At 64.9% G+C, this 25,054-nt stretch overlaps 3 protein-coding genes across 3 annotated transcripts; 1 reads left to right on the forward strand and 2 right to left on the reverse strand.

The window, feature by feature from the left end:
• Positions 1–204: 204 nt before the first annotated feature.
• LOC147596160 (uncharacterized) lies at positions 205–8,144 on the reverse strand. The gene is made up of 2 exons (XM_086771619.1): positions 8,095–8,144; positions 205–2,025 (listed from the first exon to the last, which is right to left on the reverse strand). Exon 2 carries the CDS (start codon positions 2,015–2,017, stop codon positions 317–319), a length of 1,701 nt encoding a protein of 566 aa, XP_086627745.1. The 5' UTR covers positions 2,018–2,025; positions 8,095–8,144; the 3' UTR covers positions 205–316.
• Positions 8,145–13,071: 4,927 nt separating this feature from the next.
• On the forward strand, positions 13,072–20,572 carry LOC104483352 (scavenger receptor cysteine-rich domain-containing group B protein-like). Its single transcript, XM_086771621.1, is given in 9 exon segments — positions 13,072–13,193; positions 15,834–15,860; positions 16,857–17,186; positions 17,776–18,105; positions 18,530–18,859; positions 19,691–19,729; positions 19,732–19,779; positions 19,782–20,018; positions 20,307–20,572. Coding segments are annotated over 9 exon segments (1,407 nt in total). The 5' UTR covers positions 13,072–13,162; the 3' UTR covers positions 20,342–20,572.
• A 2,027-nt stretch (positions 20,573–22,599) lies between these two features.
• LOC147596161 (ferritin heavy chain A-like) lies at positions 22,600–24,629 on the reverse strand. Its single transcript, XM_086771622.1, is given in 7 exon segments — positions 22,600–22,926; positions 23,777–23,821; positions 23,823–23,903; positions 24,000–24,026; positions 24,029–24,133; positions 24,135–24,149; positions 24,402–24,629. Coding segments are annotated over 7 exon segments (552 nt in total). The 5' UTR covers positions 24,504–24,629; the 3' UTR covers positions 22,600–22,749.
• Between the last annotated feature and the right edge of the window lie 425 nt (positions 24,630–25,054).

A 25,054-nucleotide genomic window follows, 5' to 3' on the forward strand; every position in this document is an offset into this window, starting at 1 on the left:
GCCCCGACCTCCTGGCCAGCCCCGGGCCGAGCCCCGCTCGCTGGGATGACCGGGGAGGGGGATTTTGGGACGACACAGCGGGGGCTCAGCCCTCCTCCCCACGCGAGGGCAAAGAAGAGGGGCCGCCGCCCGCCCACGGGCCGCGGCGTGCCCGCCCGGAGCCGGCCGCTGGCGTGCAGGTCCAGTTCCGGCGAAGGCCTCGGGTTCAGGAGCAGCGCGGCAGCTTTTTCCGGCGTCCGCGCCGGTTCCGGGGCACGCGGCCGGGGGTTTTCTCCCGGCCCGCGGCTCGTCTGCGGCGGCTCGGCGCGCCGGGGGCTCAGCCGTCGCGGTGCACGCGCTGGTGCTGCAGCAGGTTGGAGGGGTGAGCGAAGCCCTTGTCGCAGACGCTGCACTTGTAGGGGGTCTCGCCCGTGTGCACCTTCTCGTGCACGGCCAGGTAGGCCAGGTCCTTGAAGAACTTGTGGCAGAAGCTGCACTTGTAGGGCCGCTCCTGGCTGTGCACGCGGTGGTGCTGGAGGAGCAGGGAGGGCCGGGCGAAGGCCTTGCCGCACGCCTCGCACTTGTAGGGGCGCTCCCCCGTGTGCACGCGTTCGTGGATCACCAGGTAGGACGACTGCTTGAAGGCTTTCCCGCAGATTTTGCAGACGAAGGGGCGCTCGCCCGTGTGCACCCGCTCGTGCGAGGAGAGGGCGTTGGATTGCTTGAAGCCCTTCCCGCAGAGCGGGCAGACGAAGGGGCGGTCGCCCGTGTGCACCCGCTCGTGCACCTTGAGGCTGTGGCCGTAGGTGAACTTCTTCCCGCAGACCCCGCAGACGTGGGGCTTGTCGTCGCAGTGCTGGCGCTGGTGGAGGAGGAGCGCGTTGGAGGTGGGGAAGTCCTTCCCGCAGTCGGCGCACTTGAAGGGCTTCTCGGCGCAGTGGGTGAGGGCGTGGCGCTGCAGCTCGTAGGGGGTCTTGAAGCTTTTGGCGCAACGGGGGCAGCGGAAGGGCCGCTCGCCGCTGTGGATGCGCCGGTGCTCCTGCAGGTTGGAGGAACGCTTGAAGCGCTTGCCGCAGAGCTCGCAGCGGAAGGGTCGTTCTTCCGTGTGGACCAGGCGGTGGCTTTTGAAGTCCGAGTGGCGCTTGAAGGAGGCCTGGCAGAGGTCGCAGCGGAAGGGCCGCTCCTCGTTGTGGACCACCTCGTGGCTGAAGAGCTCCCAGGCCCGCTTGAAGGCCTTCTCGCAGACGCCGCACTGGAAGGGCTTCTCGTCTACGATCACCTCGCGGATCTCCAGCTCGCCGCCGCCGCCGCCCGCTCCCCGCTTGGGGCGGGCCGGCAGCCCCGCCGCCGCCGCCGCCTCCTCCTCCAGCTCGCCCACCGCGCTCCCCAGCACCAGCTTGGCGGTGGAGTAGATGCCGCGCTCGTCGATCAGCTGCACGAAGTCCGGCTTGGGACGGGCGTCGTCGGGAAGGGCCAGCTCGGGGGAGCAGGACCGAGACCCTCTCTCCTCCTCCTCCTCCTCTTCCTCGCTGCTCCGCGGCCCCTCCTCCAGCCCGTTCTCCGTCTCCCTCTGCCCGAAGTCACCTGTCCGGCCCCAGAGCAGCCGCAGCCTCTTCCCTCGGGAGGGGCCCGGCTCTTCGGCGCTCTCCCCCCACCCCAGGGACGCGGCGGCCCGGCTCGTCTCGGGCTTCGGGCACAACCGGTGCTTCCGCCGGCACGGCCGCGGCTCCTCCGCCGCCTGCTGCCGCGGGGAAGCCTCCTCATCCTCACCGGTCTTCCGGCAGGGCCTCCCCGCGCCCCGAGGCGGGAGAGGGCCCTGCCCGCGGCAGCACTGTCCCGAGCGGTGCGGAGAAGCTCGCCCCAGCCGCTCCAGCGAGCCTTCTCCCCGCTCTTCCCTTGGCTGCGTCCGGGCCGCATCCTCCTCCTGAGCTTCCTCCTCTTCTTCTTCACCTTCGGGTCCGTCTCTTCCGGAAACCGGGGAGAGGCGCTGGGAAAAGGGGGGCTCGCAGGCTCCGGGGGGACCCGGCTGCACTTCCATGGCAGCCCCTGGACAAACGAGAAAGGAGAGAGCGTGAGAGGGACGGGGGGGGGGCGGGGGGCGCGGCCGTGAGGGAAGGGGCGCGAAGATGAAGGCGCGGGCGGCAGCGGCGCAGAGGGAGGTCGGATCCGGATGAAGAGGACGGCGGAGGAGGCGGAGGAGGCGGCGGGGGGGAGCGGCAGAGAGACAGACGCCGTAAAACCCGGCGTCGCCCACCCCTCCCCCTTCCGGGGATCGCGGTGGCAAGCAGCCGAAGTGGCCGCCACCAGCGCCTGAAAGCCTTTTCACCCTGCCTTGTGCTTCGGCCCTGGTCACCACGCAGCCGCTCGCTCACCCTCCCCAGCGGGATGGGGGGAGAGAAACGGGAAGGAAGGAAAAGCCGCGGGTCGAGACGAAGACAGTTCAGCGGAACAGCCAAGGAGAACGGCGGAAACAGCGGAACGCGAGGATATCAAAATACACAAAACGAGTGACGCGCGACGTCCCGCCCCGGGCGGCGACCACGGAAACGACACCGAGCGGCAAGCCAGGGAGCGAGAGGGAGAGAGATGCCCCTCAGCCAACCCCGGCCGACAGCGGCGGCGTGGAACGCTGTCCGCGGGCGGTTCGGGTCAACGATTCCGGCTGCGTCCCTCCCGGCTTCCCGCGGGCGCGCGGCAGCCAGGCCCGGAACGCCGGACGGGGACCTCGGTCTCAACAGCGACGGCTCACCCAACAGACGTTCTTCACGCGCGTGATCCAAAACACAGCGGCTCCCCAGGGGAAAGTTAACTCCGTCCCCGCCCGCGAAGTTCAACCAGGCCAAGGGCGGGGTCCCGCACCTGGGTGGGGGCGATCCCGGCACAAATCCAGGCCGGGCGGGGAAGGGACGGGGAGCAGCCGTGAGGAGAGGGACTTGGGGGCGCTGGCGGGCGAGAAGCTCAAGGCGAGCACGGCCGACCGCGGCCTGGGCTGCATCGAGAGGAGCGTGGTCCAGGGAGGGGATCCTGCCCCTCGGCTCCGCGCTGGTGAGACCCCCCCCCCGCCCCCCGCCGCAGCGCCGCGGCCGGCTCTGGAGCCCCCAGCGGCAGACGGACGTGGGTCCGGAGGAGGCCGCGGAGACGACGGGAGGGCTGGAGCTCCTCTGGTCTGAGGGCGCTGGAGCGCCGGCCCCGGGAAACGACCGCCACGGAACGAAGAGCAAGAAGAGAAGGAAAGGTCCAGGGCGGGGAAGGCAGCGCAGCAAAGCCACCCAGGCACCGCCGAGCGCTGGAGACCTCCGCGAACCCGTCAGCTCCGGGCACGCAGAGCCCGCTGAGGCTGCCCCGCGCGGGGCTGCAGGTGACCCGCGGACGGGACATCCCGAAAAAAAAAACCAAACAAACCGCGGGGGAATCCCACGCTGAAAAGGGGAGGAGACGAAGGCGACGGTCGAATACGTCACGAAACCGGCGACGGAGGCAGCACGGCGGAGAAACGACGGCTCCGCGTAGAAAAACCAGTACAAAACCACCCGCACCAGCAGGAACCCCGATTTGGCCAGTTTGCGGCGGGCGCTCACGAGACGCCGTCGCCCGGGACTCCGGCGGGAACCGGCCGGCTCCCCGCTGGGAACTCAGGCGGGATGAGAAATCCCGCGTTTCCGACGCCGCAGCGAAGCCACCGACGGGGTTTCGGAGATTCCCTCCCCGCCGCGGCACTGGGAGCGTTAACTGGGAGAGGAGCGGAGCCGGACACTGGGACTTACTGGGCGGCGGAAAACGGGGGGGTTCGGAAGCGGCCGCTCCGGAGGGAGGGCTCAAAGCCGCGCCCGCGCCCCGCCCGAGGCAGAGGAGCAGGAAGGGGCGAAGCGAGAGACGCGCGAGGGCGGCCGGGCGACGGATTTTGGGGGGGTGGGGGGAGGAACCCCCCGGAGCGGAGCAGCCCCGTGCCGAAGCGGAGGAGATTCCGGGGGTTCAGCCCCAGACGAGCGACCGGGACGGTCCCAAAAAAAGCTCCCGTGCTCCCGAAACGCAGCGGGAGACGCGCTCGCCGGGGGCGCGGCGGCGTTTCGGGGGCCGGCGGGGGCGACCCGTCCCGCGCGCGGAGCCAGGAGGGGAGGCGCCGCGCGCGGGAATTCCTGCCCATGGGCTCTAAACGCAGGCGAGAAATCCAGCGGGATGAGGACAAGGAAGCGTTTCCACGGAGAACGGGAGCGGGGAACCGGGAGCGTGGGGAACCGGGAGCGCGGGGAACCGGGGTGGGAGCGCGGAGGACCGGGAGCGGGAGAACCGGGAGCGCGGAGAACGGACCCGGGGTGGGAGCGCGGAGAATTGGGAGCGCGGAGAACCGGGAGTGGGAGCGCGGGGAACTGGGAGCGGGAGCGCGGAGAACCGGGAGCGGGAGAACTGGGAGCGGGAGAACCGGGAGCGTGGAGAACGGACCCGGGGTGGGAGCACATAGAATTGGGAGCGCGGAGAACCGGGGTGGGAGCGCAGAGAACCGGGGTGGGAGCGCAGAGAACTGGGAGTGGGAGAACCGGGAGTGGGAGAACCGGGAGTGGGAGAACCGGGAGTGGGAGCACGGAGAACCGGGAGTGCAGAACTGGGGCGGGAGTGCGGAGAACAGACCCGGGGTGGGAGCGCGGAGAACTGGGAGCGGGAGCGCGGAGAACCGGGGTGGGAGCACGGAACCGGGGTGGGAGCACGGAACCAGGGCGGGAGCACGGAGAACTGGGAGCGGGAGCGCGGAGAACTGGGAGTGCAGAACCGGGGCGGGAGCGCGGAGAACTGGGAGTGCGGAACTGGGAACTGGGAGTGTGGAACCGGGAGCTGGGAACTGGGAGTGCGGAACCGGGATGGGAGCGGGGAACTGGGAGTGCGGAACTGGGAACTGGGAGTGTGGAACCGGGAGCTGGGAACTGGGAGTGTGGAACCGGGAGCTGGGAACTGGGAGTGCGGAACCGGGATGGGAGCGGGGAACTGGGAGCGTGGAGAACCGGGAGTGCGGAACCGGGGCGGGAGCTGGGAACTGGGAGTGCGGAACCGGGGCGGGAGCTGGGAACTGGGAGTGCGGAACCGGGAGCGGGGAACCGGGATGGGAGTGGGGAACTGGGAGCGTGGAGAACCAGGAGTGCGGAACCGGGGCAGGAGCGGGGAACTGGGAGCACGGAACCGGGGCGGGGAACTGGGAGCGGGGAACTGGGGAGAACTGGGCGTGGCAGCTGCTGGGCCAAAAAAATAACCCAATTTTTGGCCCCCCAGTAGCGTCAGAGATGTCCCCAGTCCACCCAGTATCCCCAGCGCCTGTGAGATGGCCAGGAACGGCTCCCCCAGCCCAGCCCCTCACCCCTTTCCCAGCCCTCGGAACAGCCCGGATACTGGGGGGAACTGGGCCCCAGTGGGAGCATCAACCCTGCGACCCTCCCCCCAGAACACCACAAGCCCTCCCAGTACGTCCCAGTCTCCCCCGCTACCACCCAGCCACTCCGGTCACACCCCCCTCCCTAACCCTACTCCCAGCAGAACCTCCCAGTTCGCCCCAGTCCTCCCAGTATCAACCAGCCCCTCTCACCCCCTGCTCCCATTACAACCAGATACCCCCAGTTCGCCCCAGTGCCCCCCAGTACGGACCAGACCCTCGCTGGCCTCTCCCCCACCATTGTAACCAGACGCCCCAGTGCCCCCCAGTCCTCCCAGTATGAACCAGACCCCCTCACCGCTCTGTGCTCCACCGCCTCCGTTACCACTGCAGCCTCCCAGTACGCCCCAGTGCCCCCCAGTCCTCCCAGTATGAACCAGGCCCCCTCACCGCTCTGTGCTCCACCGCCTCCGTTACCACTGCAGCCTCCCAGTACGCCCCAGTGGCCCCCAGTCCTCCCAGTATGAACCAGACCCCCTCACCGCTCTGTGCTCCACCGCCTCCGTTACCACTGCAGCCTCCCAGTACGCCCCAGTGCCCCCCAGTCCTCCCAGTATGAACCAGACCCCCTCACCGCTCTGTGCTCCACCGCCTCCGTTACCACTGCAGCCTCCCAGTACACCCCAGTGCCCCCCAGTCCTCCCAGTATGAACCAGGCCCCCTCACCGCTCTGTGCTCCACCACCTCCGTTACCACTGCAGCCTCCCAGTACGCCCCAGCATGTCCCAGTCCTCCCAGTATGAACCAGACCCCCTCACCGCTCTGTGCTCCACCGCCTCCGTTACCACTGCAGCCTCCCAGTACGCCCCAGCATGTCCCAGTCCTCCCAGTATGAACCAGGCTCCCTCACCGCTCTGTGCTCCACCGCCTCCGTTACCACTGCAGCCTCCCAGTACGCCCCAGTGCCCCCCAGTCCTCCCAGTATGAACCAGACCCCCTCACCGCTCTGTGCTCCACCACCTCCGTTACCACTGCAGCCTCCCAGTACGCCCCAGTGCCCCCCAGTCCTCCCAGTATGAACCAGGCCCCCTCACCGCTCTGTGCTCCACCGCCTCCGTTACCACTGCAGCCTCCCAGTACGCCCCAGTGCCCCCCAGTCCTCCCAGTATGAACCAGACCCCCTCACCGCTCTGTGCTCCACCGCCTCCGTTACCACTGCAGCCTCCCAGTACGCCCCAGTGCCCCCCAGTCCTCCCAGTATGAACCAGACCCCCTCACCGCTCTGTGCTCCACCGCCTCCGTTACCACTGCAGCCTCCCAGTACACCCCAGTGCCCCCCAGTCCTCCCAGTATGAACCAGGCCCCCTCACCGCTCTGTGCTCCACCACCTCCGTTACCACTGCAGCCTCCCAGTACGCCCCAGCATGTCCCAGTCCTCCCAGTATGAACCAGACCCCCTCACCGCTCTGTGCTCCACCGCCTCCGTTACCACTGCAGCCTCCCAGTACGCCCCAGCATGTCCCAGTCCTCCCAGTATGAACCAGGCTCCCTCACCGCTCTGTGCTCCACCGCCTCCGTTACCACTGCAGCCTCCCAGTACGCCCCAGTGCCCCCCAGTCCTCCCAGTATGAACCAGACCCCCTCACCGCTCTGTGCTCCACCACCTCCGTTACCACTGCAGCCTCCCAGTACGCCCCAGTGCCCCCCAGTCCTCCCAGTATGAACCAGACCCCCTCACCGCTCTGTGCTCCACCGCCTCCGTTACCACTGCAGCCTCCCAGTACGCCCCAGCATGTCCCAGTCCTCCCAGTATGAACCAGACCCCCTCACCGCTCTGTGCTCCACCACCTCCGTTACCACTGCAGCCTCCCAGTACGCCCCAGCATGTCCCAGTCCTCCCAGTATGAACCAGACCCCTTCACGGCTCTGTGCTCCACCACCTCCGTTACAACCGCAACCTCCCAGTACGCCCCAGTGCCCCCCAGTCCTCCCAGTATGAACCAGACCCCCTCACCGCTCTGTGCTCCACCACCTCCGTTACCACTGCAGCCTCCCAGTACGCCCCAGCATGTCCCAGTCCTCCCAGTATGAACCAGGCCCCCTCACCGCTCTGTGCTCCACCGCCTCCGTTACCACTGCAACCTCCCAGTACGCCCCAGTGCCCCCCAGTCCTCCCAGTATGAACCAGACCCCCTCACCGCTCTGTGCTCCACCGCCTCCGTTACCACTGCAGCCTCCCAGTACGCCCCAGTGGCCCCCAGTCCTCCCAGTATGAACCAGACCCCCTCACCGCTCTGTGCTCCACCGCCTCCGTTACCACTGCAGCCTCCCAGTACGCCCCAGCATGTCCCAGTCCTCCCAGTATGAACCAGACCCCCTCACCGCTCTGTGCTCCACCACCTCCGTTACCACTGCAGCCTCCCAGTATGCCCCAGTGCCCCCCAGTCCTCCCAGTATGAACCAGACCCCCTCACCGCTCTGTGCTCCACCACCTCCGTTACCACTGCAGCCTCCCAGTACGCCCCAGTGCCCCCCAGTCCTCCCAGTATGAACCAGGCTCCCTCACCGCTCTGTGCTCCACCACCTCCGTTACCACTGCAGCCTCCCAATATGCCCCAGTGCGTCCCAGTCCTCCCAGTATGAACCAGACCCCCTCACCGCTCTGTGCTCCACCGCCTCCGTTACCACTGCAGCCTCCCAGTACGCCCCAGTACCCCCCAGTATGAACCAGACCCCCTCAGCCCCCGCCCCGGGCTCACCGGGACCCCGCCGGTACCGCGGCCCCAAACGCCTCCCCCGGCGCCGCTTCCGGCCGCGCTCTGCGCCGTAACGTCACTTCCGGGGGCGGGGCGGGGGCGGAGGCTGTGGGGGGGGTGTTGCGCATGCGCGGGGCCGTGGTGGGGCGGGGCGGGCGGACACGCGTGGGCGGGGCGCGGGTGCGCGCGTGGGGACACGCGTGTGCGGGGCAGGGCCGTGCGTGGAGCACATACGTGTGTGCGGGGACATGTGTGTGCGTGTGGGAACACGCGTGTGCGGGGCAGGGCCCTGCGTGGAGCACATACGTGTGTGCGGGGACATGTGTGTGCGTGTGGGAACACGCGTGTGCAATGCAGGGCCCTGCGTGGAGCACATACGTGTGTGTGGGGACATGTGTGTGCGCGTAGGGACACGCGTGTGCAATGCAGGGACCCGTGTGTAGCACATACATGTGCGTGGGGATGTGCGTGTACACATGGGAACACACGTGTGCAATGCAGGGACCCGCGTGTAGCACATACGTGTGCGTGGGGATGTGCGTGTACACATGGGAACACACGTGTGCAATGCAGGGACGTGCCTGGAGCACATACGTGTGCGTGGGGATGTGCGTGTACACATTGGAACACGCGTGTGCAATGCAGGGACGTGCCTGGAGCACATACGTGTGCGTGGGGATGTGCGTGTACACGTGGGAACACGCGTGTGCAATGCAGGGACCTGCGTGGAGCACATACGTGTGCGTGGGGATGTGTATGTACACATGGGAACACGCGTGTGCAATGCAGGGACGTGCCTGGAGCACATACATGTGCGTGGGGATGTGCGTGTACACATGGGAACACACGTGTGCAATGCAGGGCCCTGCGTGGAGCACATACGTGTGCTTGGGGATGTGTGTGTACACGTGGGGACACACGTGTGCAATGCAGGGACCTGCGTGGAGCACGTGTGTGCGTGGGGATGTGCGTGTACACATGGGAACACGCGTGTGCAATGCAGGGCCCTGCGTGGAGCACATACGTGTGTGCTTGGGGATGTGCGTGTACACGTGGGGACACGCGTGTGCAATGCAGGGACGTGCCTGGAGCACATACGTGTGCGTGGGGATGTGCGTGTACACATGGGAACACACGTGTGCAATGCAGGGACGTGCCTGGAGCACATACGTGTGCGTGGGGATGTGCGTGTACACATGGGAACACACGTGTGCAATGCAGGGACGTGCCTGGAGCACATACGTGTGCGTGGGGATGTGCGTGTACACGTGGGAACACGTGTGCAATGCAGGGCCCTGCGTGGAGCACATACGTGTGTGTGGGGACATGTATGTGCATGTGGGAGCATGCGTGTGCAATGCAGGGCCCTGCGTGGAGCACATACGTGTGCGTGGGGATGTGCGTGTACACGTGGGGACCCGTGTGTTCGGGGCAGGGCCATGCCTGGAGCACATACGTGTGCGTGGGGATGTGTGTGTACACATTGGAACACGCGTGTGCAATGCAGGGACGTGCCTGGAGCACACACGTGTGCGTGGGGATGTGCGCGTACACGCGCGTGGAGCGCACGTGAGCACACGCGTGTGCCGCGTGCCCGCGGTTACGAATTGGCGAGCTCTCTTCCGGCGAACGCCGGGAAAAAAAAACAAAAACAAACCGAAACGCGGCGCCGCTGCGCGGATTTCCCGGCAGCTTCTGGCCTGGCTGCGCCGAGGGCGCCGGGGATCCCGGGGAATCTCCCGCTCCGCCGGGGAACGCCGCGCGCGGGGCCCCGTGCCGTCAAAACGCCGGCGCGCTCGGACGTCTCCTGACGGCGTCGCCGCCGCCGCCGTTCGCTCGGAAAAACGACGCCGGGGCCGAGCGAGGTCGGCGGAGAACCCGGCTCCGAGGCTGCGGGCTCCCGCGCGGCCGCTCTTCGACGTCACCTCGCGCGCCGCGACGTTTTTCGGCCGAGCCCCTCTGCTCCGCGCTGGTGAGACCCCCCCCCGCCCCCCGCCGCAGCGCCGCGGCCGGCTCTGGAGCCCACAGCGGCAGACGGCCGTGGAGCTGCTGGAGAAGGTCCGGAGGAGGCCGCGGAGACGACGGGAGGGCTGGAGCTCCTCTGGTCTGAGGGCGCTGGAGCGCCGGCCCAGGTCGCCCAGCGAGGCGGTGGAGGCCCCATCCCTGGGGGGCCGGGGCCCGGAGCGACCTGATCCGGTTGGAGACGGCCCTGCTCCGCGCAGGGGGGTTGGGCTGGGTGGGCTTTGAAGGCCCCTCCCCACCCGAACCCCTCTGCGATTCTGTGGTTCTCCGGAAGGACGGGCGGTTGAGCGCTCGCCCGAGACCGTCGGCGACGTTAAAGCCCGAGGACCGCGGCGGGTCTGACGGCGAAACTCGACAAGCGGTTGAGTTCTTCGCCCCGCGAAGGGCGGTGCTGGTCAAGCTTCGTCCCAGCCCGCCCGAGGAAACGCCGCTGTTCTCGAAACGCGACGTGGGCCGCTGCTCGCCTTGGAAGAGCTCGGGTGCCGGGTTGAAGGAACAGCGGGTCTCTGCCGCTCCGTGCTGAGAACTGGCCGCCGGCGTGTCCTGGTTCTGGCCGGGACGGCGTTCAGAGCGGCCAGAGTCACCGCAATCCCCGGTGCGCGCGCACAGGCTGAAGAAAAACCGGGAAATTCGAGTTGTCCTCAGGAGAGATACCAAGGGCGGGCAGGACTGCGTTGCCAGCGGGGAGAAAAGAGGAATTTCTCCCCGAATTTTTGGGGTTCTCCAAGTAAAAGACGCTGGGAAGCTCCGGAACGTCTCGGGAAAGCCGCAGCGGATGTCGCGACTTGCCGTGCAGTCCGCGTGGGGAGGCCTGGGGCGCCTGACTCTGCGCGAGGGTCCTTACACTTTAATCTACTCGAATCTTCATGACCGAATAAGTGAACGGAAGAGGAAGAGAGGAAGAACGAAGAGGGAACGGGGAAGGAAAGAACTCCAGGGAATTTTAGAGGATTCAGTCGAAATTCAGTTCCCGGCAAAACGTTGAGCGCAAAGCCAGAACTTCTGTTTGCGGCCGCCCGGAAGAGAAGACGCAAAGCGTTGTCAGCAAACGCAGGTTTCGTGTGTTCAAGCAGAAAAACAAACCCGGGATGATTGGCCAGGCTCCCCGCAAGCGGGAAGGACCTGAAGATCAAAGCGCAACAGCCCGTGGCTCAACAACCTACGGGTGTTGCGAAAAAAAAAAAAGCAAACCTCACCTGAGAGTCCTGGAACAGGAGGTCCTCTTGCCCCGAGATGTCTGGGTGGCCGTCGTCCTTTCCCAGCACTGCTGAGGTCACGTCAGTGGCCGAGTGCGAGCATCGACTTTCAAGGAGGGGCGTTGGCCAACCGTTGGCCAACCGTTGGCTTGCTGGAGGCGGGCCAGAGGGAGGCGGTAACAGCTATCCAAGCGCGGAAAACAGGATGGAGATGGAGAGGTTGGAAATGTCCTCCGTGAGCAAAGCTGCAGACTAAGCTGGCGGATGAGAACGTTCTTCAAAAGCTGAGGTCCAGAGCTCGGCCGGGTTCCCTCCTGTGAGGCCGGGCTGGGAGAGCTGGGGCTGCTCAGCCTGGAGCAGAGGAGGCTCCGGGGAGAGCTGAGAGCGGCTCCCGGTGCCCAAAGGGGGCTGCAGGGAAGGTGGGGAGAGACTCTTCAGCGGGGCCTGCTGGGACAGGACGAGGGGTGATGGGTTCAAAATAGACGGAGGCAGATTCAGATTGGACATGAGGAAAAAATTTTTTACGCTGAGGGCGGTGGAGCACCGGCCCAGGTCGCCCAGCGAGGCGGTGGATGCCCCATCCCTGGAAACGTTCCAGGCCGGGTTGGCCGGGGCTGTGAGCGACCTGATCCGGTTGGAGGTGTTGGAGATGGAGGTTGGGCTGGATGGGCTTTAACGCTCCCTTCCCACCCAAACCGTTCCGTGATTCTGTGATTTATCCGCTCTCGGCTGGGCGCAGCTTCGATTTAATGTGGACCTGACTTAAACGTGGAGTGCTGTAGGTCTTCGAGAAGGCCGCGGCCCTAAGTGGCCTGAGATTTGTGTTTAGCCAGGCCTTTTCTGGCCCATCCCCTTCACCTTTCATCTGCTGGACCAGAGGAGACGTGCCACCCCCGCCGTCATTGGCCTTCCCGCTGAGCTGTCGCCCGCTCGCACCCGCTGTTCCTGCCAGGAATGTTCTCTTCTCGTCTGTCGTCTCCAGAGGGACGACGCTGAGCTTCCTGGATGATCCTAGAGATGGTCCCGCGGGCCCACCTCGCCCAGCCGGCTGGCGCAACTGCGAAGAAGGCGTCGAGGATTTTGCCGAGTGGTGGAGGATGGGGTGCGATGCTCCTGCCGCGACATCGGCTTCCCTTCAAGATGTCCACCTCCTTAGCCAGCTCCGGGGCGTCTTCCCCCTCGGACATCTCCAGTGCGGGCGTCTGAGCTGTCCCACCCGGCGACAGAGCGTCCTGCGGATTGCACACCCGGCTTTGTCCGGGCCGGGAGAGGCCCTGCACCGACCGGAAAATTAACCGGATGGTGAGCGCACACGAACCTCGCCACCAAATTTCGGAAAGACTTCCCGCCCCTCGGGACGAACGGTCGAGAAAAACTGGAAAAATCTTCCGCTTTGGGAAGCTGCTGCTTTCGGCAGCGGCGAAAGGTTTCTGACGTGGCGCGGCGCCGTACCCAGCTCAGCCCGGGCACCGGTGCTCTCTCTGTTCCTGCAGCGACCTGGGGCCAGTCCTGGAAGACGATTTCCAAAATCCTGTCTGTCCCCCGTCCCCGTCGCCGGTGACCCGGAGCCGTCTGGCCTGAGGCGGCTTGTTTGCCCAGCAGATTCCCGAAACGGCGCGGTTTCCCAATCCCGCGGCTTACGCGATGCTGGCGGCACAAGAGTCGCTTTCCTGGCAGAGGCTTGGCGTCCCGCGCTTGCTGACGGGGCACGGAGGGAGGTTTTTGGGATGGAGGGGAGGAGCTGCGACCAGGGGGAACATCTCAAATAGCCGGTCCCGTGGGCGCGTGTCGCGTCTCCTCCCTGCTCTGCCTTCGCGTGGAGACGACGAGCCCACGGCGTCTGTCCTACCGACATGAGGCTTGTCCTCCTGGCGTCTCTCTGGGGTAAGGGAGGGGGATTTCTTTTCCCGCGGCTCGGCGTCTCTTCGCCAACGGTTCTCCTCTTCCGCTCTTGCTTCTTCTCCAGCGCGCGGCACGAAGCAAACGCGGCGGTGCGAGGAACTGAAGCGCCGGCACTTGGTTGCTCGCAGCCCCGGCCAACCCGGCCTTGAACGTTTCCAGGGACGGGGCACCCGCCGCCTCTCTGGGCAACCCGGGCCGGTGTTCCACCACCCTCAGCGTAAAAATCTTTTTCCTTCTGTCTTCCTTCGTTCCTGTGCGTGGGTCCGGTCCCGGTGGCAACTGGGAGGCGCTGGTCGCGCTCGGTCGCTGTGCTACACGCGTAGGCACCTCAGGCCGCCAAGATCGTGTGTTATACGAATTAATCTGGAATTTTCAGAGGAGGAGGAAACCGTCAGACGTCTCAGCCCGTGAACCTTAGAAGGAGCTAAGAAAAAAAAATAAAAAGGCAGATGGAAAAAAAAAAAACTTCCGTGGGCAATAGGGGTGATGCTTGTCCTGGTGTCAGCGGCTCTTCCCGGCTTGGTCGGTGCTGGGATCTTGCCAGACGCTGCGTTCAGGAGCAGAAATCGTTGTTTGTGTTCGGCTCTTCTTTGCCGTTGACCTTCGACGCCGGGAACAAAGTCCCTTTCTCCTGAGCGTCCGGGAAAAACAGATCCTGGCAAGTTCTTTTGGCATGCTTTCCCTCCAGGGCTTTGTCCCAGGTTCTGGCGAATCCGCAGGGAAGCGGCTGGAGCGAACCTGGAAGCCGCTTGCGGCTCTCAACGTTTTCAGGGGTCAGCGTCCCCGTTGGGGGTTGGTAGAGCAGGACGTCCCGTTCGGAGTCTGTGGGGAGGGACAAGCGGCTCCGGCCCCGCTCGGACCCCCCTCCCCGGCTCCGGACGGCAGCCCCCGGGGCGGCGTTGGGGTGCGTCAGCCGCCTGCCGCGGGCGCCCGGAGAGTAGAGGGGGGTGGAACTGGATTCGTGTAACGTAACGCAGTAAATGTAATGTGATATTGTAGAATCATAGAATGGTTTGGGTTGGAAGGGACCTTCAAAGCCCACCAAGCCCAACCCCCTGCCAGGAGCAGGGACATCTCCAACCGGATCAGGTCGCTCAGAGCCCCGGCCAACCTGGCCTGGAACGTTTCCAGGGATGGGGCATCCACCGCCTCTCTGGGCAACCTGGGACAGTGTTCTATAACTCGCATCGTAAAAATTTTTTTCCTAATTTCCGATCTAAATCTACCCCCCTCTATTTTAAAACCATCACCTCTCGTCCTGTCACAACAGGCCCTACTAAACAGCCTCTCCCCATCTTTCTTGTAGGCCCCCTTGAGGTACGGGAAGGCCGCTCTCAGGTCTCCCCGGAGCCTCCTCTTCTGCAGGCTGAACAGCCCCAACTCTCTCAGCCTGTCCTCATAAGAGAGGTGCTCCAGCCCTTTTATCATCTTCGTGGCCCTGCTCTGGACCTTCTCCAACTGGTCCATGTCCTTCTTGTGTTGAGGGCTCCAGAACTGGACACAGTACGCCAGGTGGGGTCTCACCAGGGCAGAGTAGAGGGGGAGAATCACCTCCCTCGACCTGCTGGCCACGCTTCTCCTGATGCAGCCCAGGATGCGGTTGGCCTTCTGGGCCACGAGGGCGCATTGCCTGCTCACGTTGAGCTTCTCATCCACCAGCACTCCCAACTCCTTCTCCTCAGGGCTGCTCTCCATCCATTCCCCGCCCAGCCTGGATTTGTGCTGGGATTGCCCCGATCCAGGTGCAGGACCTTGCACTTGGCCTGGTTGAGCTCCATGAGGTTGGCACGGGCCCACCTCTCCAGCCTGTCCAGGTCCCTCTGGATGGCATCCCTCCCTTCCAGCGTGTCGACGGCACCACACAGCTTGGTTATATTAATAATAATAATAATTATTATTATTATTATTTGATTATATATTATATTATATGGTTATTATATGATATAATATGACATTATATGATATTCTGTATTGTATAATGTGATATTACGTATGATATAACATGATATATGCTATATTATGCTACGCTCTGCTGTGTAGGATATATTATGATATAATATGACGTTATAGATGATGTGATATGGTATAATACCATACGATATGTTACATAATATGATATAATGTGATATAATATGATATAATACTGTACGCTACAGTCTAGTGGAGCATAATATAACGTAACGTGACGGAACAGAACGCAATCTGATCTAACGTAGCGTAGCAGAATACGGTACAAGAAGACGATGTGCTGTGACCTGATAGAACAGAACATAACCTACTGAAACGCAGCGTGACGTCACGATCCGTCTGGACACCGACTTTCAGGCGGCTGAATCCAGAGAGCAGGAATCTCCGCTGCTCCGTGACGATATTTTCACGTTATCTGCCCAAACAAAATTTGCTTTTTTTTTTTTTTTTTTCCCCAGTAGACTTTTTGTCCATTTTTTTTTTTTTTTTCTCCTGGACGCGCACCAGGCCAAGCCCGTTGGCGGCTGGTTTGGAGACGGGGAGCAGCGCCGGCTCTGACGGAGCTCACCGAGCCTTCTCTCCCGCCGGCGTTCCTGTCCTGCGCGCCGCAGAGCTCGTCGGGCCCAAACTAACGTCCCGTTTCTTCTCTTCCAGCGTCCCTCGCCGGAGCCCTGCTGGCAGGTCAGTGGTTGGCGCGGAGAGGAGACCTCATCATCCGCAGATGATGCTGCGTCCCACCTGGAGGTTTAAAGATGCCGCTGGGGGCCGGGAGACCTTGGTCTGAAACCTGTTTCGGTGGCAAACAGTCTTCTCCCTGTGAAGCGCGTTCAGCTGTGGGAGGAGACCTGTGCCTCCTGCGCGCGCCGTGAGGCGCAGCTGGTACCCGCTGGAGATGCGGTGTGAGAGGAGCGGCGCTGACCCAGAGCGTTGGCCGAACAGCCGCTCCTTTTAACGAAGTCCAACCAGAAGTCATGCCACGCTCGATGGTGGCTCCTCATCTCCATGAGGTGGAGGAACGCCCGGTGTCCCCTTGGCTCCGTGAGCCAGCGTGGAGGCAACTTGAGGGTTTCAGTCCTTGAATTTCTCCCACCGCAGCGCCCCAGGTCCATGCGGAGGGACAGCGGTGTCTGGAAGGGTTTGGTTCTTGATGTTAGGGTGGCGAACAACGCTGTGACCAGCGACTGGAGCGAGATTTTTTTTTTTTTTGGGAGGGGTTGTGTGTCCTGGTGGGTTCAACGGCGCCTGTCTGTAGGTCCACACCAGCACCCAGCCATCGCTGCCGACGGCTGAGCGAACCCAACCCTTCCCTTGGGGAACGGGTGGAAAGTTCTCAGTGCTCTCCTCCCCACTCCCAGTGCCTTGGAGACACTGGCCTTAACGATGGGGAAAACGACCCAGAACCCGATCAGCGGGACTGGTTGGGGGTGGGCTGTACCTCTCCTTTCACGTCCGAAAACGAACCCCGCGATTTAGCTCTCAAACCAGAATTCTGGTCCAAAAACACCGGTGGCTTTTGGCTGTTCCCAGCTCAAAACCCAGCTCCCAACCGCCAAAGATCTGGAACGCTGGAGCAGCCTGGGCTTCTCTTCCTCCTGGTCTGGCAAGAAAGACCTCTCTGGGGAGAAGAGCCATCCTCCTCGTTCCCTGCTTTCACCACGGGGTGTCTTCTCTCTCCAGAAGATGTAGACACGGCCGAAGTTGAGATCCGCCTGGTGGGAGGCCCCAACCGCTGCTCCGGGAGAGTCGAGGTGCTTCACGAGGGCGTCTGGGGGACCGTCTGCGACGACCGGTGGGATCTGCGGGAGGCGAAGGTGGTGTGCAGGCAGCTGGGCTGCGGGACGGCGCTGTCGGCCCCTCGCGAGTCCAAATACGGGGAAGGGAAGGACCAGATCTGGCTGAGCGACGTCAACTGCACGGGGACGGAAGCGTCCCTCACCGACTGCGAGGCGAAGCCGTGGGGGGACAACGTCTGCAACCACGTGGAAGACGCCAGCGTGGAGTGCTCAGGTAACCCCCCAGGGTGTCTTCTGCTCTGTGCCACGTTGACCCTTCTGCCTCCAACGGGCCAGGCTGCAATTTTGGACCCGTCCACGTCGGAGGTCGGGGTTGCGCCGATGACTTTGTTCAGATCCAGCTTCCTGCCCTACTGGACCCAGAGGAGCTGGACCACGACTCCTGGACCTGGAACAACCCGCAGAGCTGGGAGTGGGCGCAAATCGTGGGATCACAGAAGGGTTTGGGTGGGAAGGGACCTTCGAAGCCCACCCAGCCCAACCCCCCTGCAAGGAGCAGGGACATCTCCAACCGGATCAGGTCGCTCACAGCCCCGGCCAACCTGGCCTGGAACGTTTCCAGGGATGGGGCATCCACCGCCTCTCTGGGCAACCTGGGCCACTGTCCCACCACCCTCACTGTATCCTGGTATTATTTTCCCTTCAAATTTTCTCCTCGAGCCGGAAGTTGGGAACGGAGCCCTCGACAGGCATTTGGGATGAGCAAAGGCAGCTTTGGTGCATCGTGGGAGATTCTCCTTTCTGCAGGAGGTCACAGGCACAGAGGCTTGTCCCAAAACTTCTCCCGTCTTTGTTTTTGGCAGGAACGGAGATGGCCGAGCCGGGGCCGATCCGGCTGGTGGGAGGCCCAAACCGATGTGCCGGGAGGGTTGAGGTGCTTCACGAAGAGCAGTGGGGCAGCGTGTGCCACGACGAGTGGGACCTAAACGACGCCCAAGTGGTGTGCAAGCAACTGGGCTGCGGGGACGCGGTGCTGGCCCCCATTGCGGCCAAGTTTGGCCGAGGGCTTGACACCATCTGGCTGGACGACGTGAACTGCACGGGGGAAGAAGCTGCTCTCTCCGAGTGCCCGGCGAGGCCCTGGGGGGACCACAATTGCTACCACGGCGAAGATGCCAGCGCGGTCTGCTCAGGTAACCCTTCCGCTCTCCCGCTTTTGCCGGCCGGGCGTCAGGGTGCCCTCACAGTCGACGTGGGGACAACCTTGGGCAGGATACAGAGCACTCTCCTACCGAGTTGGGGCCGACCTGCTGGTGGCCTGGGGTCCTTACACCACGGAAGAGGGCTCCAGCCTGGGACATTCTCCCCTCTCTGCTCTCTCTGTGGCCGTTGCTCTTCGGCTCAGGCTTGGGGTTGGGTGCCGTCCTGCTTCTTGCTTGGACAGTTCCGCGTTATGTGTGGAGAAGATGGTGGAGAAGTCCATGGAGAAGTCTTGGAGAAGTCTATGGAGAAGCCCATGGAGGAGAGGGGCTGTGTGTAGGGCAGGGACGGTCAGGGAAGAGGCGGGACGCCCCCAAACGCCCAACCTGAGCGTGCCCTCTCTGGACGCGTCCGCAGCCTCGGGGATCACCGTCTCCAGCTCGGTCCGCCTGGTGGGAGGCCCCAACCGCTGCTCCGGGAGAGTCGAGGTGCTTCACGAGGGCGTCTGGGGGACCGTCTGCGACGACCGGTGGGATCTGCGGGAGGCGAAGGTGGTGTGCAGGCAGCTGGGCTGCGGGACGGCGCTGTCGGCCCCTCGCGAGTCCAAATACGGGGAAGGGAAGGACCAGATCTGGCTGAGCGACGTCAACTGCACGGGGACGGAAGCGTCCCTCACCGACTGCGAGGCGAAGCCGTGGGGGGACAACGTCTGCAACCACGTGGAAGACGCCAGCGTGGAGTGCTCAGGTAACCCCCCAGGTGTCCCCCGTCCCGCACGTGCCGGCAGTAGGATGGGCGGATCTCACCACGCGTGTCCGCTCTGCCCGGTCCCGAGCCCCGGCGCCGCTCCGCGGGTGTCTGCTGGTGGGAACGGGAGAGGAACGCAGCCGGTCAACTCGTCCCATCGCTGCGTGCGGGGCTTGCCCGGTGACCCCGGGGGGGGGAGCCACGTGGATGGAGGTGGCCCAGGGGCAGCATTAAGTCCTCTCCCACCCGAGGTGGCTCTGGTCCCTTCTCCCACCTCCGGGCTGCGGGGTGGTTGTCATCAGCAGGCACAAAGTAGAGCCTGCGGCCATCCATGAAGCGTGGAATCATGGAACGGTTAGGGTTGGAAGGGACCTTCAAAGCCCACCCAGCCCCCCCCCCTGCCAGGAGCAGGACATCTCCAACCAGATCAGGTTGCTCAGAGCCCGGCCAACCTGGCCTGGAATGTTTTCCAGGGATGGGGCATCCACCGCCTCTCTGGGCAACCTGGGACAGTGCTCCAGCGCCCTCAGATCAGAGCTGCTCCAGCCCTCCCATCGTCTCCGTGGCCTCCTCTGGACTCACTCCAAGAGGTCCACGTCCTTCTGATGTTGGGGGCTCCAGAGCTGAAGACCAGGAAAGCTTCCTCCTGACCTTTTCCCGCAAGCCCTTTCTCCCTGGTTTTTTCTGTCCTCCTTCCAAGCTCAGAGCAGGCCAGCCCTTGGCAGGGCGGGCGTAGAGACACCCGCGCTTCTGCCGAGGAGACGAGCTTTCCGCGGGTGGTGGAGTTTGTGGGGCGCGTCCGTAACATTTATCTCCTGGACGTCGATGCAGAGGTGGACGTTCCTGAGGCGGGGCCGGTCCGGCTCGTGGACGGCCCAACAAGTGCGCTGGGAGAGTCGAGGTGCTCCACGAGAACCGGTGGGCAGCGTGTGCGACGACCACTGGGACATGAAGGACGCCAAGGTGGTGTGCAAGCAGGTGGGCTGCGGGTCACCGCTGTCGGCTCTGGGAGGCGCCCGCTACGGGCGAGGGCCGGACGTCATCTGGCTGGACGATGTGGAGTGCGACGGGACGGAAGCGAGCGTCTTCGACTGTCGGGCCAGGCCGTGGGGCGAACACAACTGCTACCACGGAGAGGACGCCGACGTCGTTTGCGCAGGTAACCGCCCGTCACCGGGACGTCTGAGGTGACGTTGAGACGGGGGGTCAAACGCTTCTGGCAGAGCCGGCAGGACGGGGTCTGCTCTCCGTGCGGCCTCGTCCCGGCTCCCACGGGGCCCTGTCCAAAGCTCGGCTGTTGGGTTCCTCAAATACAAGGGTGTAACCCAACCCACCAACTTCCCTTGGGAGCAGATGTGACCTTCCCTGTCACGTCTGGCGGGGGAATTCTGGCGTCACAGAGTTCCTGGCAGCAGAATTTGCTTCACCTCCTTCCCTTTCTCTGCAGTTAACAAGAACCTGGAGGAGCCAGAAGCACCGTGAGCACCAGGCCGGCCCCACCGTGCTCATCTTGCCGCGGGAAGATGGGCCAGCAAGGTTGAGCTGAGAAGGCAACGGGCAGGGACGCTGGAGAACCATCAGCGGGGCGTAGCGGGGGGTTTGGCGAAACCGTGCTCTCTCGTCTGACGGCTCTCCAGACCTGGTGGGAAGCCCAGCTCAGCACGTCATTCCCACTGAAAAGCGAAGCGTCAATAAAGTTCTCCTAAAACGGAACGTCCGTCGGTCTCGTAAATCGCTGGTGGACCTCCGCGGCCTGGCGCGTCTCCGACAGGGAGCTGTGGTCCAACCGGATGAATATCAACGGTCAAGGCCCGGTTGGAAACGTTCCAGGCCAGGTTGGCCGGGGCTCCGAGCGACCTGATCCGGTTGGAGACGGCCCTGCTCCGTGCAGGGGGGTTGGCTGGGTGGGCTTTGAAGGTCCCTTCCCACCCAAACCCCTCTGTGATTCCGCCATTCGAACCCCTTTGTGACCCCATATGCGTCCCGTGGGCCCAAATGTCCCCTTGGGACCCACGTGTGCTCCCTTTGGGATCCTACGGACCCCTCGCGGATGCAGAAGAGGCCTCTGAGCCCCGATAGCCCCCTTTGGGACCCCCAATCCACCCTCTGAGCCCTTGTAGCCCCCTTTGGGACCCCCAAATCCACCCTCTGAGCCCTTGTAGCCCCCTTTGGGACACCCAAATCCACCCTCTGAGCCCTTGTAGCCCCCTTTGGGACCCCAAATCCACCCTCTGAGCCCTTTTAGCCCCCTTTGGGACCCCCAAATCCACCCTCTGAGCCCTTGTAGCCCCCCCAGATCCACCCTCTGAGCCCTTGTAGCCCCCTTTGGGACCCCCAATCCACCCTCTGAGCCCTTGTAGCCCCCCCAAATCCACCCTCTGAGCCCTTGTAGCCCCCCCAAATCCACCCTCTGAGCCCTTGTAGCCCCTTTGGGACCCAAATCCACCCTCTGAGCCCTTGTAGCCCCCTTTGGGACCCCCAAATCCACCCTCTGAGCCCTTGTAGCCCCCTTTGGGACCCTCAAATCCACCCTCTGAGCCCCGATAGCCCCCTTTGGGACCCCCAAATCCACCCTCTGAGCCCTTGTAGCCCCCCCAAATCCACCCTCTGAGCCCTTTGTAGCCCCCTTTGGGACCCCAAATCCACCCTCTGAGCCCTTGTAGCCCCCTTTTGGGACCCCCCAAATCCACCCTCTGAGCCCTTGTTAGCCCCCCCAAAATCCACCCTCTGAGCCCTTGTAGCCCCCTTTGGGACCCCCAAATCCACCCTCTGAGCCCTTGTAGCCCCCCCCAAATCCACCCTCTGAGCCCTTGTAGCCCCCTTTGGGACCCCAAATCCACCCTCTGAGCCCTTGTAGCCCCCCCAAATCCACCCTCTGAGCCCTTGTAGCCCTCTTTGGGACCCCAAATCCACCCTATGAGCCCTTGTAGCCCCTTTGGACCCCCAAATCCACCCTCTGAGCCCTTGTAGCCCCCTTTGGGACCCCCAAATCCACCCTCTGAGCCCTTGTAGCCCCCCCAAATCCACCCTCTGAGCCCTTGTAGCCCCCTTTGGGACCCCAAATCCACCCTCTGAGCCCTTGTAGCCCCCTTTGGGACCCCAAATCCACCCTCTGAGCCCTTGTAGCCCCCTTTGGGACCCCCAAATCCACCCTCTGAGCCGTTGTAGCCCCCTTTGGGACCCCAAATCCACCTCTGAGCCCTTGTAGCCCCCTTTGGGACCCCAAATCCACCTCTGAGCCCTTGTAGCCCCCTTTGGGACCCCAAATCCACCCTCTGAGCCCTTGTAGCCCCCTTTGGGACCCCCAAATCCACCCTCTGAGCCCTTGTAGCCCCCTTTGGGACCCCCAAATCCACCCTCTGAGCCCTTGTAGCCCCTTTGGGACCCATATGCGCCCCGTGAGCCCAAATATCCCGTTGGGACCCACGTATGCTCCCTTTGTGATCCCATAGACCCCTCGGGGACCCTAAAAAAGGCCTCTGAGCCCCCGATATCCCTCTTTGGGACCCTGTAGGCCCCCTTTGTGTCACCGTACGCCCCCTGGGAGCCCTTATATCCCCATTTAGGGACAAACTGGGGACACCCCCGCTGTCCCTGGAGGCTGAGGGCAAGGTCCTACCCCCCCCCCCCCCCCCCCCCCCCGCCCGGTGCCCAAACCGCAGCACTGGGAATCGGGACCCCCGGGGGGCGGCGCGGGGGGGTGGGGGGGGGGGTTGTATCCCAAGGAGCCGGACACGGAGCCAGGGCAGACCCTTTATTGGAGTCATGCTGGGGGGGGCGAGCCCCCCAAACAGGCGCGCCCCCTTGGATGGGGCAGGGGGGGTTACAGGGTCTGGGGATGGGGTGGGGAGGCAGCGGGGGGGGGTGGGGGGGGAGGGGGGCGTCCCAGTTCAGCTCCGCTCCTCCAGGCTGAGGCGGTCGAAGAGGTACTCGCCCAAACCGCCGGGGGCCCCCCCCGGCTCCCCGGCGTCCCCCGCGAGGCGCCGCAGGTTGGTGAGGTGGTCGCCCAGCGTCTTGATGGCCTTGACCTGCTCGTCCAGGTAGTGGGACTCCAGGAAATCGCAGAGCTGGGGGGGGAAACGGGGTGCGGGGGGGGGACACGTCGGTCAGGGCTGGGGTAGGGGAGGTGGGGACCCCCGGGGGCGGCCGGAGATCCCAGCGTCACGGCAGGGGGAGACGCCGGGGGCGGGGGGGGGGGGCAGGGGAGCGTGACGAGGACCCTGGAGCGCAAGGATGGGGGACCCCCCCTCCGCCCCCCCAAATCCCGAAGAGGCAGAGGCGCTGCGGGGTGGGGGACAAAGGATACGGACCCCCCCTGTCGGGGTGGGGGACAAAGGATGGGACCCCCCCAAATCCTGACGAGGCAGAGGCGCTGCGGGGTGGGGGACGAAGGGTGGGGACCCCCGTCGGGGTGGGGACGAAGGATGGGACCCCCCAAAATCCTGAAGAGGCAGAGGCGCTGCGGGGCAGGGGATGAAGGATGGGGACCCCCCCAAATCCTGACGAGGCAGAGGCGCTGCGGGGTGGGGGACAAAGGATGGGGACCCCCCAAATCCTGACAAGGCAGAGGCGCTGCAGGGTGGGGGACGAAGGATGGGGACCCCCCAAATCCTGACGAGGCAGAGGCGCTGCGGGGTGGGGGACAAAGGATGGGGACCCCCCAAATCCTGAAGAGGCAGAGGCGCTGCGGGGGTGGGGGACAAAGGATGGGGACCCCCCAAATCCCGAAGAGGCAGAGGCACTGCGGGGCGGGGAACGAAGGATGGGGACCCCCCCAAATCCTGACGAGGCAGAGGCGCTGCAGGGTGGGGGACAAAGGGTGGGGACCCCCCCTGTCGGGGTGGGGGACAAAGGATGGGACCCCCCAAACCCCCCAAATCCCGAAGAGGCGGGGTGGGGGCGCCGAGGGGAACTCACGTGGGGGTCCCCCTTCTCGGCGGCCAGGCGGTGCAGGTCCAGCAAGCGCCTGGTTCACCGACTTCTCCAGCTGCAGCGCCGCCTCCGCCGCCTCCAGCGCCGAGCCCCAGGCGTCGCGCTCCGGCTTCTGCGGAGGGAGAGGGGGGGAGAAAAGATTGGAATAATTGTGAGAATTTTGAGAATTTTATCATTTCCCCCCCTCAAAAAAAAGGGGGGGCCCCACCTTGACGTCGTGCAGCAGCACGCGAGCCGGCCGCGGCGCGTCTGGAAGCGCAGCAGCCGCTCGGCGTGTTCCCGCTCCTCGTGCGACTGCGCCAGGAAGAAGCGGCCCAGGCGGGGCAGCGCCACGTCGTCCCGCCTCGAAGTAGAAGGCCTGCGGGACGGGGGGGGGGGGGGGGTCGGGTGGGTCACCCCCCCCCCGCACCCACCCACCCCCGCACCCGCACCCACCCCCGCACGCACCCACCCAGCCCCGCACCCCGGCCTCCACCCGCGGGACCCCCCCTCCCCGCCACCCTCCCCCTTATCGCCCCCTCGCAGGCGGCGCGGGGCGGTGCGGGGCGGTGCGGGGCGGTGCGGGGGTCTCTCGTGTGTGTCCCCCCCCCCCACCCCCCGCGTCCCCTACCATGGAGAGGTAGACGTAGGAGGCGTGCAGCTCCATGTTGGCCATGCGGTTGACGGCGGCCTCGCAGTCGCGGTGGTAGTTCTGGCGGACGCGGGACTCCATGGCGGGTGCGGGTGCGGTGCGGTGCGGGACGGACGGACGGACGGACGGTGGGTGGGCGGGAGGGGAGCGGGCCGGTTCCGTTCAAGCACTGTTGAAGCGAGAACGCAGCACTCCCCGCACAAAGCCCCCCCCCGTGCGGGGTTTATATCCGGTTACCGGGTGGGCGGGGAAAGGCCACGCACGGCCCCCCCGCACCCCCGCACCCCCCCGGGCGGGGCGGGGCGGCCTTGGCCCTTGGCCCCGTTTGTCACACGGGGCCGAGTCAGCATGACGGGGCAAGGGGGGGTGGGGGGGGGTGTGTGTGTGTGTCCCCCCCCCAAAAAAAAAAACCCGGGGAGGGGGGCGGCGCAGGGGGACCCCCAGCGCCCCCTCCCAAGGAGCCTGGCGTGGCTGGGGGGGGGGGGGGGGGGGGCGGGGAGGGGGGGGGGGTCCCACGCGGTGGGCGAGGCTGCAACGGGAGGTCAATGAACGGGGGGGGGCCGGGGGGGGCAAAGATGCTGACTCAGCCCCCGGGGGCCTCAAAAAAAGGGGAACCCGGCCCCGCAGAGGCG

This window comes from Chlamydotis macqueenii, unplaced genomic scaffold (genome assembly GCF_036417535.1).
Source record: "Chlamydotis macqueenii isolate bChlMac1 unplaced genomic scaffold, bChlMac1.mat HAP1_SCAFFOLD_127, whole genome shotgun sequence".
Taxonomy (NCBI): Eukaryota; Metazoa; Chordata; class Aves; order Otidiformes; family Otididae; genus Chlamydotis; species Chlamydotis macqueenii.